The 13,738-nt window shown below is 41.0% G+C and overlaps 2 protein-coding genes across 2 annotated transcripts; one reads left to right on the top strand and one right to left on the bottom strand.

The window, feature by feature from the left end:
- Positions 1–2,511: 2,511 nt before the first annotated feature.
- Positions 2,512–5,573, top strand: slc35d2 (solute carrier family 35 member D2; the record flags this gene model as incomplete). The annotated part of the gene is made up of 11 exons (XM_080499631.1): positions 2,512–2,639; positions 2,764–2,797; positions 2,876–2,962; positions 3,087–3,154; positions 3,232–3,303; positions 4,151–4,219; positions 4,327–4,429; positions 4,910–5,002; positions 5,106–5,173; positions 5,269–5,347; positions 5,487–5,573. 11 exons carry the CDS (start codon positions 2,512–2,514, stop codon positions 5,571–5,573), a joined length of 888 nt encoding a protein of 295 aa, XP_080355757.1.
- A 2,988-nt stretch (positions 5,574–8,561) lies between these two features.
- On the bottom strand, positions 8,562–10,699 carry znf367 (zinc finger protein 367; the record flags this gene model as incomplete). Its single annotated transcript, XM_080499635.1, has 5 exons — positions 8,562–8,811; positions 8,898–9,036; positions 9,229–9,348; positions 9,466–9,616; positions 10,418–10,699. The coding sequence occupies 5 exons, from the start codon at positions 10,697–10,699 to the stop codon at positions 8,562–8,564; spliced, it is 942 nt and encodes a 313-aa protein (XP_080355761.1).
- Positions 10,700–13,738: the final 3,039 nt, after the last annotated feature.

Genomic DNA, 13,738 nt, shown 5'->3' with positions numbered 1-13,738 from the left:
GCTCACAAATACGTTCTCACCTGAGTGAGTTCAAGTCAGAGCAGGTTTCCTCAGCACGTTGGTGGTCAAAGCATCCTAACTGCAAAGAGGTTGGAACTGCATAGAGCACTGGATTTTTAATTCCCTTCATCGGGCAGAAAAGACAACAAAAATAATTGAATGACACAATGGACAGCGAGGACCACAATGAAGTTATGGCAACCCAGATAAAAAAATAAATAAAATGAATAAATAAAAACCCTGCCTCATCACTCCTACTGTCAAGAAAGCTTATTGTGGCTCATTGCAATCAAACTGGAGGTGGCAACATGTGAAAAAGTTGATTAAAAAGCTATTCGTTTTGAGCATTGAGAAAGAGAAGCAGTAAACAGCCCTGCAAAACGAAAGTACACAAACGAACTTCAACAAAAAAAAGTATTTTTGTGGTTCACCTGTCAGACTGGTTTAATTTCTATTTGACAGGAAAAAGGCTGTTGGGATCATTTTTGTTGATTCAGGTAAGATCCTTCAATGAACTGGTTTAATATTTCGCAACCAGAACAGAGTTGTGTCATTAGGTATCTGCAGAAACCTCTGCATTTCGAGAAGTTTCACCCTGTAGTAACTTAAGTAACTTACTTACAATACACCAGGGTGAAGCTGCTGTACTCGTAAAACTTGCTCAGTCTGTAAAGAAAATGAGGAAAAAAGTAGTTCACATAGAATTTGGAGTGCTTCTTTTTTGGGTTGGGGGGGGGGGGGGGGGGTTCAAGGGAGTTCTTTCCAGTTACAATCAAACACACCAAGCAGACAGGTGATCCTCCTCTTCTGAAAATGTTTTATTGACAATTCATGTTTTGTTTTGCGCATTTTAAAAATGGGAGGGACTAAGTAAAGTTGGATTGATCGTGTAGTATATCCAAATCCCCACCCTCAGCTTTTGAGTCAAGCTGTCCTTTGCTGTTGATGAAAAGACTGGGTGTCAGCACAGCACCCAGTTCACTGGCCTGGGGCCAGATGTTGACTCGTGGGAAGCTGAAGAAGTGATTGTGAACTTGGCCCCAGGTTAAAACCACCACCTGGTTGTTGTTGTTGTTGTTAGTTAAAAACAGTGAACTTTGGAAGTAGACAACAGGGTCCAGCTCCCACTACACTCTGCTCAGATAAAGCAGGTGGAAGAGGAATGGATGGATCATTTCAAGATTGATGCTATAGCACCACCTTGTGGACAAACATTTTTTAATTTCCACAGTTGTTACACACTTCCATCTATAACCCTATAAAAAAATGGCGATGCTTCTTTTTTTTTTTTTTTAATTAAGTGCTATGTGTTTCACAACTCCTCAAAAGGTGCAAAATCCTCGCAGTGTCAGTAAATCTGATGCTATTTGATTTGGGCAATCTCTTATTATCTTATAATCTATTATATTATAACTACTCAGTTGCAGTTAACAATGAAAACATATAATCCTCAAATTTCTCTCTGTTTAAGCATTTGAACATGTCACGTCATTCATGATTTCATTATTTGTCTCAACTGAAACATGGCTATGCTGCCCTATCTACTGATAACAACACATTAAAAGTATCTGCACAGACTGCTGATGGTAGCACACCACATTCAAATATGGCTCTTTGTCTGAAACCTGCTTTGCCTAGCCGCCTACTGAACCATGATTACTATTCTTCATCTAACAATCTTTAACTTAGCACAGATAACTACCTGCTCTTTGGTCTAGAACCGATATGGGGGGGGGGTAGCAGACTATGTACATTAATAATTCATTAATAATTCATGTTTTAATCACCATGTATTGCAACATTGTTTCTTTGTTTTGTTTTGATTTTTTTGGGTTGGAGGTTGTTTTTTTTTTTAAACTTTTTTACCTTCAGTCTTGGCAACATTATTAATTCCACAATTAAAGTGAGATTTCCGCATGTATGCGGTGTCATAAATGCTCGGCACTTGTCACGGTGCTGTATTTTGTATAGCTATGTGTTTATGACATTTGTACAGTGTGAGTTTCTTTTCTTTCTTTTTTTTTAGCACAGTCAGCCATAGCTGGTCAAAAGTTTGGATTCATGGAATTCTGATTCCATTTCTGGGAAAGATTGCACTGATTTAATCCAGAGCCATTGATACTATATATACACCAGCACCGTTTCATCAAATACTGCTTCACGAGTATATTATCTGTACTTACATCAGGACACATTGCAGTACTGTAGCATTTATGAAAAAGTGTAGAAAACATATAAGAACAAATGTGGGATGGGTTTTTTGTTTTTGTTGTTGGGTTTTTTTTTTTTGGGGGGGGGGGATTCAAATGGTGGAGCAGCCAGGCACTTGGAAAATAAAGAGAGAAAACTTTGGACCCCTCCTGAATTATGCAATAGTTTGGAGACCGCCCCTCTGCCTGGCTTCCTCTTCAGTTGCTCTGCAGTGACTTAACAGGAAACCAGCAATCTGTCCACTTTCTGCACTTTTCTTTTCAGACACCAAGTCGACAAGTGTTTTCACCTCATCCAACGATGTCAGCGGAAGTCGGCGAGGAGCAGGTGGAGCATTCTAGGCTGTCACAGCTGCTGGCCGCCCTGTTTTACGCGTGCAGCTCTTTCCTGGTCACCGTGGTGAATAAAACCGTGCTGACGAGCTTCAGGTAGGCGGCGTGTGTGTCGCGGTGCTGTCACCCAGCCGTTCATCCAACACGTGGTCTGTAGGGGGGTCTCATTATCTCACGTGATCACGTTTGAAGGAGGATTCATGCTGTTTGGTTTTTGCAGGTTCCCGTCCTACCTGTGTCTGGGAATCGGACAGGTGAGAGCGTCAGTCTTGTTTTGTTTTTATTTCTGTTTTAAATCTGTTAACAAAGACTCATTTCAATGTGTCTTTCAGATGATCACCACTATTGTTGTCCTGTATGCAGCCAAAATGAGCAAAACAGTCAGGTTTCAGGATTTTGACAGAAGCGTTTTTATAAAAGTAAGAAATTCTGATTTTTACTTATTTATTTATTTATAAACATCCTCGTGGTGATTTATCTCTATATCCTATTGTGGCTTCTATTCTCCAACAAATTCTTACATGCCTTCATTTTCCCCACCAGATTTTTCCTCTCCCTTTGCTCTATTTTGGCAACCATGTAACAGGACTGGCCAGCACCAAGAAACTCAGGTTGGATGTTATATGATTTGGTAGATTTCAGAGTTGAACTTTCCCATTACTCTCTAAAACCTGTTGTTTTTCCACAGTTTACCCATGTTTACAGTGTTGAGGAAATTCACCATTTTGATGACATTGATCATGGAAGCATATATACTGAGGTATTTGGTCTTATTTGTCAAGATTTATTCAGTTTAATATGTACTGAGGTAGTGACTCATCTCAGACTTCTTTCTTGAATGTTTTTGTTTATTATGTTATCTAAAACCACAAGTTTCGAGTTATTTGGTGTCTCTGGAGCTGATACGTGTAAATGATGTTTGTCCTGTGATGGACTCGCGATCTGTCCAGCATCTCCACTGCATCCGTGCATTCGCCAGTCGTCAGCGAGGATTGACCTGTTAACCCTGAGACCCTAAGTGGGATAAATAGAGCAGTATAGAGGATAACGCCCATAAAACTACAGAGCCACTCAAACTGCAAGTTCTTTTATTGAACAAAATGGCTGAAGACCTTTCTGTTTGCATCTTCCTTTAAAAAAAAAAAAAGGCATGTTATGCTTTTGTATAAATGTTCACTTTCAGCATTTATTTATGGCTTTTTATCATGTAATTATACCTTATTTCTTTTATATTTTTACCTACTCTCGTTTTCTTCCACTTAAGTGTTATTCTCCTTGCTTTTATCCTGCTTTTGTTTTTTTTTTGCCATGTAAACCATTAGTGCTGCTATTCAAGTTACTTTTTGTGAGTTTTGAAGCTTTCAAGATATCCTTTAATAAAAGTTATGACTTGGCCTGAGTGAACTTCATGCATTTATTTGCACTCTTACATGGAGATTACCCTAATGAGTTTCTCATGGGACTCAAATAAAACGGCTCGGGAAAGCGAATAGGAAATATGCAGATAAGTAAATGTGATTTATTAGATGCGTGTGGTGTGTGTATGTGTGTGTGTGTGTGTGCGTGTGTGATTTGTGACTGGTAAATAAAAGCTTTTCCTTTTTCAGAAAAACATTTCCAAAGCGCATTGTGTACTGCGTCATGACTATAATTGTTGGTGCCATGATTGCTGCCAGGTATGAAAATGTCTGAAAATGGGAACCATTTCTTTTTAATTGTCCTTGTTTTGTTTTGTTTTTGTTTTTTTTAACATATTCCTCTTCATCGCCATTGTATCTACTAGCTCAGACTTAGCCTTCAATGTGGAGGGCTACGTCTTCGTCCTGCTCAACGATGCATTCACTGCTGCCACCGGTGTGTACACCAAGAAGAAACTTGGTGATCAGGTAGCCCCTTCCTGCAAACGAACACAATGTGCATGTTTCTGCCATTGCATTTTTTCGTAGGTGTGGTCGGAAAACACATAGTGCACAGCATGAAACCTCACAAAAGACTTCAGTTCTCTTGTTAACAAATATAATGGCTGTTTCCATCTATGTGCTCCTTTAGTCAACAGAATTTTTAAACACGCCCAACAGGATTACAGTATTTCCTCATAGATACTTCACAATTTGTGAGAACTGATTCAACCTTTTTCATTTTAAATGGTGTCAGAAACAGTATTTTGTGGATTGCACCCATAAAACAAAACCCTGCCACACACTCATTTTGACTTACATTGCCAAATAGAGTGCAAACATGGATTTCCCCCATTTTATTTAGTTTCATTAATTATTTGTTTTAAAGATGCCAACAAATGATCCATATTGTGAGCTACTTTGTCATCATGATCTCAGATATGTTTCTTTTCTCCTTGTTCTTCATAGAGCCTGGGCAAATATGGTGTCTTATTTTACAATGCACTGTTCATTGTTATCCCCACTCTCGTGGCAAGTGTGTTTACTGGCGATTTACACAAGGTACATTCAGCGTCTGTCAAAGTTCAAACTTATTCTCTGTTCCTGTTGGCGCTGACAGATGACGTGCATTATAGCCGCTTTGTGCCTTTTCATCTCCTCCCAGGCAATCACTTTTGAGGACTGGGTGAAAGCAACCTTTGTTTTTTGTTTCCTTATGTCCTGTTTCATGGGGTATGTCACCATGTTCTCATAACATTTATGCTATATCACAGGAAATCAAGCTTCTCTCAGGTTTTTCACTGTTGCCTCTGTCGCTTTTTGTACAGGTTTGTGGTGGTGTATTCCATTGTCCTGTGTAACTATTATAACTCGGCACTTACGACCACAATAGTCGGAGCGATCAAGGTCAGTCAGTGCTCATGAGAATACTATCTAGAATCTAGATAAACGTGTTGGTTTTTATTAGTTCCATGACATACAGAAAAATGTGTTATTTTCCCAGTTTCATTCTACAATATGACCAATAATGTGCCATTTTCTTCAGAATGTTGCAGTAGCCTACATCGGTATGTTTATTGGTGGAGACTACCTGTTCTCCTGGCCTAACTTCCTGGGCCTCACCCTTTGGTAAGAAAGTTTCAGTTATAAATGTGTTGTGTGATCAGTTTGGTGTGACCAAGAGATCATTTCTGTTGTCGCAGTTCTTGCTTTATGGATCTGGATTCCGTTCACAATCCAATCATCACCTGCATAACAATGACAGTGAAGCTCAGACATTGCCAGATATAGATGAGCTCAAACATGCTTTCTGGTTTCCTCATATCAGCTTTGAGCTAAATCAGCATAATGATGCTTTCCAGTTCATTTCTGATTTAGAATGGCATTACTTATTTCAATTAACGGCTTTCCGTTATGTATACATATAGCTTAACATTGAGTATAGAGAATTAAGCTGTCATTTAACACTTTCTGATTTTGACATAAGGCATATTTCATTTACTGGTGCACCACTACATTTCACCCACTGGCAATACTGATGCATGTAACAGTTGTTGATAGATTAGCTGCTATAAAACCATTAAAACGCGTCATGCTCACACGTCAATCTGTGCAGCCTTGTTGTAAAACCTGAATGTACAGTTGAAGCAGCATTTCTACAATAACCTCAACAATGGCTTTTCTTCTCCTTGCAGTATTTCAGGCGGACTCCTCTTCTCATATTTCACCTTTAACAACACCAACTCTCGAGGTAACGCAGCCAGACCGGAGCTGAGGAGTCACAGTGCAGAAGAGTCCAAAGGGAAGTTTTCAACAGTCTGAAGGACAATATTTAAACATCCACCAACATGGCGGCATTATTTTACTTCATATTGGAGCATATTTCTTCTATACTACTTAATCCAATTGAGGGATGCAGAGCGCTGGGATTAATCCCAGCAAACTGTTGATGAAAGCAAAACACATGGTGGACAGGTCGTCACAAGCCGACCACATTCATATATGCAATTTACATGCATATATGATGCAATTTATATGCAAGTCACCAGTCGACCTCAAGCGAGTTTTTATACTGCGGAAGAAAACTCATACACATGGAGAACATGCAAACCCCACACAGCCGACCACTACACCACTGTACCGGTGCTCTATGGGCATTTTAATTGGATTCAAAATCTCCTTTTTCGGTTGTATTTCTCAATAAAAGGACAAGTCACATGAAGCCCGTCAGATTCCGTGAATGTTTATTGAAGATGAAGAAATATAGAACAGTGGACAGCCGGTCAAAGAAATCTGTGTAAAATGTGTAATAAAATGTCTACCAAGCAAGCAGGAACACTCTACACACTCAAAACATGAAGGTTGTTGAAGGATGTTAGCAGAGGGGATGTGAGAAACTGAAACTAAAAAAAACTTAAAAGCTCTCTGTAAATTGTGCACAATTTTCTAACAAACACTACTTGTATATATTAAAAATGGCATAAATTTTCTCAAACCACAAAATAGACAGGGTTAAAAAAAAAAAAAAAAATCTAACTGGGAATAAATCATTTGGTTATGTTTTTTTTTTTCCTTTTGATTATCAATAATTGATTTCCAGTTCAAGGTAACTACACAATTTCTCTATCCGATTGAAACGCCACGGCTAAAGTGATCGGATTCTGGTGCAGGTTAAACCGCAACTATGTTGGAAAGAGGCTTCGAACAGTGTTGGAGGATGTAGTGTTGCCTAAAAACAAACAAAAAAAATATATACAAAAATCACCCAGCACTACAAAATACGTTTCTGCAAAACAGGAGCCATCTTCAGCACATTGCAAGCTTAAATCCAAGCCTTATTAATGAGTTTAAGTGCTTTGAATTTATGCCAATTTGAATGGACGTCGTACAAACTGGAATTTGTTTTGTTTCAATGTGCCATGTTTTAAAGGGCTTGAATGTATAAATCAAACATAAAAAAGGGCAAAAGAATGTTGGGGGAAATTATCCCCAAACTTACATTTTGAATTGAGATGACAGAATAGCCACACTTGTATAAACTTAGCAGGAACTGGCCTGCCACCTTTTAATATAAAAGATGACCGACATCGATCAGACAATATCCCTCTGGTTAAAAAAAAAGAAAAGAAAAGTATTTGGTGTAGGGTTACACCTGTAATGAGGGAAAATTGCCATTAAACGGGAAACAAGGCATGAGAATTAAGTCAGTGTATAGAAAAACTAAAGCCTGTGGTGCCACGCTCGTGTGGCACGGTTAGGCAAACGTAGTTACGCCTACATTTTGTAAACAGTCAAAGCTTGGATATGTTGTTCCTGATCAGACATGTGAATTAGGCTTGCAATGATCACCTCATTCAAATTTTTTTTTTTTAAAATGACCCATCATAAAATTCAGATTTATCCAGCTTCCATGACGCTTGTCTCTTCTTGTCCACCTTTGCTCACCACATTTTGTTTAACTATGCGGTGTACCGCTGATGCAAATACGAGAAAAACCATCTGAACCCTTCAGTCCATTTCTGCTGCTATCAGTAGCAGTGAAATTGTGCTTATATAATGCCGGAGATGAAATCTAGAAACACGAGCGGCCACCTGACAGTTAAATGCAACTCATCATTTCCTATGCATGACCACACCCTGTATCATTCTGTCCATCTGCGCTTAATCCATATATACATCAGTCCAACACCCTTATACACACAATATACTTAGGAGAAGAAAAAAAAAATTAAAAAATAACAACTCGTTACCAAAGTGCAAACAAAACAAATTAAAAACATAATAGGTTTTCTTTCTTTGCCTTCAGAAGACAGAAGAGAGAAAGACATTCTTCATATTGTCAAATCTACCATTATAGCAGCCTAAAAGGATAAAATGGAAGCTCAATAAGGTGCTTTAGCTTGTGCCTTCCTGATGCTGTGAAGGGGAAACAGATGATTCTGTGCATAACACTGATCTCAGGCCAATCCAGCTCCTTCTTGAAGTCAGGTTTCGCAAAAACTTGATTAACTAAACTAGCCGTAGATCTGCATTTATGGACGTGGTTTAGTGACAGCACGTGTTTCAGGAAGGCGGTTGGGGGATTAGGAGGGGAGGGGGTGAGAGTCCAGGACGAGGGAGTTCAGGGAGACAGGTTGTTGGCCAGCTCGATGAGCGCCAGGGCACCGTGGAGACGCTCCCGCTGCTCCTGCAGGCGACGCTTGGCCGCTCCTCCCGGGACGCCTTTCTCTTCCTCCGCCGACGCCTCCTCCTCCTCTTCGTCAGACTGGAAGTCCATGGGATCCTGCTGCTCCTGGTCCTCCGCTCTCACCTTGCCCTGGGACTTCACCTTGGTCGTTGTCGGGGCACGTTGCTCCCGGGTTCGCCAGTACCTGCAGGGGCAGAGGTTATTGGTTAATAACCAGAGGCAGACGATTCCACAAACTGCCGAGTGCGAGGCATCTTGCATGTCACGTACTTCGCCAGCCACTCAGCTACAGCCTTGTTGTCCACAGACTGAGCCTTGTCCAGGCCTTCTTTTGGTTCCTCCCTCTTCAGGCGGGAGAAAGGATGCTTTGGGCAGTGGCGGTTTGCGTGTGTGAACCGGTTCCCGCAGCCTGCAGAAGAAAGCAAATGTTTGCAGACATTTAAATATTGCATCCATGCACATCACATGAATCCTATACTATAAAAGGACAAGTGAGAAAATAACCAATATTTTGATTCATTAAAGGTAATATTACTAATCAGTGCATTCAAATACACCACATATATATCTGAAACTATTATACCTTAAATTCATCACAAACCTTTCTCTGAGCAGACGAAGGGTTTCTCCCCAGTGTGTAACCTCTGGTGGGTCTTCAGCTGACCGCTCTGGACAAACGCCTTCCCACAATTCGGGTAGTCACAATGATAAGGCCGCTCTCCTGGAATTGAATTAATGACACGGCTTAGTCACTATTCAGCTGCTTACAATATATTACTAAGCAAACCTTTACAGGTCTGCACAAGGATAAATGTCTTCTTCATTTTTTTTTTTATACCTGTGTGTGTTCTCTTGTGAGCTTGGAGCGACTTCTCTCTGGGAAACACTCTGTTGCAGATGTTACAGCGGATACGGCTGGATGACGTCTCTCCTTCGCTGATCAGCTCCCGGACGGTGTCTGCCCTCGGTCGACCTCTGCGGATCCCATCCTAAAAACACAGATTAAAAATATATTTTAAGGTATGCAAGTGTTTTGTTATTGAAAAAAAAAAGAAAAAAAAGAATGAACTCTTATTTCCAATATAAAAATGAAGAACCAACATCGTTGTACATAAAACATATGAAAATGTGAAAAGGCGTGGGAGGAATTACAAATGTATTACTTCTCCATCAGTTATTGATAAATATGATAGGGTTCTAGGTCAAACAAAGAGAACACAATGTTCTCATAAGTTACTACATTAATCATATGGATGCTTCCCATTTGATTATGTTGACTCGGTAGCATTATACAATATATCAATGGAAGTTGATACAATGGAACTATTCTGGGGTGCTGCTTTCAGCTCACGTGCGAGATTGTAGCAGGAAGCACTTTTTTTTATTGTAATCCATTCACATCCGGTTAGATTTTTGGCGCGCGGCGACGTCATGTATGAGCAGCTGCTGCAGGATTAGGAAGTGACTGGGGTTTAAAATCCAGCGTGTCACACCCTAATGCGCGGGCGTTTTTTTAAATGACTCCTCTTCGGCCATATTGAGGTTTAGGCCAGAGCAGTTTTTCTTTGGTAAAAAAAATAAAGAAAGAAATGATCAATCTCTGGGCTATCTTGATCTCAAATGATGACTCAGATCTGAACAGTTTGAAAGCTCATATTTTAATCTGTGGCCTGGTAATACACTTTACCTATTGTTTAAAAGTATCACATTGCCGTTTACCCGGTAGGATAATCCTCCATGATTATGTTAAGTCAGAAGTAACGCAACGAGATGAATTAAACTTTGTTTACCTTGATCTGGTCGGGTGACGCGGCAGTGTCCGCCTCCCCGGCGGTTTGCGTCCCGGTGGGGGACGCAGCGCCGTTCACCGACCCCGGGCTCAGGGTCACATTGTGGGCGTTCTCCCCCCACTTCCACGGGTAGACCATGAAGTCGCTGAAGCCGGGGCTGGTAGGGGTCAGCGCCTCCGCTTTCCTCGGTTTGATCGGGGTGGTGGTCTTGATCACGGACACCAAAACTCTTTTCGGCGAATCGTTGCAGAAAATAACGTGCGGATGCTTGTTCTCGGCCATCTTACCGGCGCCCGGTGATTGTCGCTACAAAGTGGATCCGAAACACGCTTGGTTAAAAAGTAACTCTTGCAGGTGGCGCGCCTTTTTTCAGTCGGGAGTGAATATGTCCTTCATTTCCAAAGGTGAAAGGGAAAAAAATAAATAAAACCGATCCGGTTTGCGTTCCGTTAATTTCAGTCAGTTGTGAGGATGACTGAAGTTTCCTCCAGGCCGGCGGCTCCTCTGAACTGACCTGACTGTGCGCTAACTGCACTCTTCTCCCGCGTTGCAAAATCGCGCCTGAGCAGTGAAAGGACCAATCAGACACGAGAATCTGAGCTCACGTGTCACTGTCAACAAATAGCAGTATCCACGGAGAGCGACAAGGAAGTTGTGTGTCCCAATGAAAAGCGGGGAGAGCGCTCCGTGCTAGTGATGATCAAATTTGAACGAATCGTTCAAAACCCGCGAGTCACTTTACTGAACGGTGACTCACGAGTTTTCACGTTCATTAACTCGTTCACTGAGTCATTTTTGCTACAGCCTCCTTGTAGCTGGGCCGCTAAGCACAGCAGCTTCCGGCTCCTGACATTCACGTGCGGCAGTTTCAGCACACTCGAGTCAGCTTGTCGGTGTAGTTCAGCGCGAATGACCGACTCACCTTCCCTCAATCGTTCAGCTCACATGCCCGAGTCAGCTCGCTCCAATCGTTCAGCTCACATGAACGACTCACCTCCCTTCAATCGTTCAGCGCACATGACCGACTCCCCTCGAAACTCGAAAGAGTCGTTCACTGAATCGGTCAGTAGCACTTCCGCTGTATCGTTCACCTCATGAGCGGTGAGCGGTGAGCCCTCCCCCCCTCCCTCACCTGAAAATCTGCAGCGGCGCTCCGCTCAGAAAGTTTCTGAGTGACAGCGGAGAAGAAAAAAAAATACATTGTTTGTTTCACAAAGCTTGAAGAAATAAATACACAATAAATTATGTTAAAAATACGACTTTGTTGCCTTCAATGCTGTCCCCTATAATTAGTTTCACCCTTTATAAATCACGTTATTTATTAATAGAAGTAAAACTATTTTTGAGAGTTGTGAGAAGAAAATCAAAATGCTGGAAGTGAAAGGTTTCCTATCTGAGCAACTCCTTCCCCGAACGGCCGACCTTCTTGTGTGGTGGAGATCTGGTGCCCCAGTGTTCAAAAACACAGTGGAGGTTATGAAAACCAAACTGTGCATCGTGGCAACATCAGTGCCTTCAGAACGGATCTGTTCCATTTACTTTGGAAGATTGTTTACGAGATTTGCACTAATTCATAATGTGTGAAACGCCTTCATTTACATTTTGCACATAGTTATTTTATTCGTATTTATTCATTTAAGTGTAAGTTCCAGTTTCTGTTTACTTTCTATTCCAAATTATTGTTTTTGACGTTTCAATTGTGATGTTTCACATTTACCTTTGAGGTTGTGACAGAAAAAAAAAATCAACATTTGCATTTTAAGAATTTTTTATCTTTCTGTCTTTTTTCTGCTAAAAGCAGCTTGTAGCTGTAACGCCAGCTGCTAAACACAGCAGCTTCCGGCTCCTGACATTCACATGAGGCTTTCAGCACACTCGAGTCAGCTTGTCGGTGTCGTTCAGCACGAATGACCGACTCACATCCCTTCAATCGTTCAGCTCACATGACCGACTCCCCTCGCTTCAATCGTTCAGCTCACATGACCGACTCCCCTCGAAACTCGAAAGAGTCGTTCACTGAATCGGTCAGTAGCACTTCCGCTGTGTCGTTCACCTCATGAGCGGTGAGCGGTGAGTCCTCCCCCCCTCCCTCACCTGAAAATCTCCGAGTGACGGCGGAGAAAAAAATAATACATTGTTTGTTTCACAAAGCTTGTAGAGATAAATACATGAATAATACATGGATAAATACACAATAAACAATGTTAAAATACCACTGTAGCGTGTATTGTGTTACATTTAATATTGTCCCCTATAATTAGTTCTGCCCTATGAACGTCACATTGTTTATTATTAGATTATTTATTAGATACTAGTAAAAAAAGAAAATCAGAATGTTGGAAGAAAAAAAACTATAAAAACATATGTATACATTAATATATACTGTATATCTGCCATTCTGGATGCCAGGTATTTATTCAGTTTAATCATTTATCTAATTTATTTTCTGATTCAACTAAACCTCAAAAACAAAACACATAATCTAGAATAAGGAGACCAGGATCACTAAAAACTAGTGTGTACTTATTGTTTATTTTCCTCAGAAGTGTTTCATCATTTTACTATGAATACATGATTCTCCCCCTGGTTCATGTCGCAGTTCAGCTGAGCCTCCAGGTCCTGGAGCGGGTGGAAATAGTGCGCATGCGCAACTGAATCAAATGACTCAAATGACTCAAATGACCGATTCACTTGGATGAACGACTCAAAAACCCGTGAGTCCGTTCGAGGAGTCGGGTTTCTCATCACTACTCCGTGCACTGCAACTCGTCGGAAATATTTCGTCCAATCAGATTTAAACAGCCCGCGCGCGCCTCGACTGAATGACATCAATGTTGACCAATGGGGAGCAGGTCAAAGCTTCACTCAGCCAATCAGAGTGGAAGGCGGCTAAATCGACATCGTTCAGGAGCAGATGGCTGTTTCCCGCGCTGGTGTGTCTGTTTATGTTATTACATGTTTTTTTTTTTTGGGGGGGGGGGGGGGGGGGGGGGGGGGGCAATTTTAAAGGGCAAGGAAATGGTGGCTCCGAGGCGCCAAAGTTGCGTAACGACTCGTGGGCGGAAATACTTGCACAAAGGACGCACTGTGTGAGAGAAACAGAAATTGAAATTGACAGTTATTCTGCATTTTGTTTTGTAGTAAATGCAACTTGAAGTTATCTCTTTGAGTTCTGAGCCAAGGCAAGGTAAATTTATTTGGTACCCTTCATACACAAGGTAAAAGAAATACAAATTAAGCTTCACAAAGAAATAAATGAAATACATTACAGCAAGTAATTAAGAATCTTAATTGATTAAGAGTATGCAATACTTTGAAGCC

Source organism: Blennius ocellaris, assembly GCF_963422515.1.
Source record: "Blennius ocellaris genome assembly, chromosome: 7".
Classification (NCBI taxonomy): Eukaryota; Metazoa; Chordata; class Actinopteri; order Blenniiformes; family Blenniidae; genus Blennius; species Blennius ocellaris.
The sequence above is the reverse complement of the archived record's forward strand: the minus strand, read 5'-3'. Positions and strand labels throughout refer to the sequence as shown.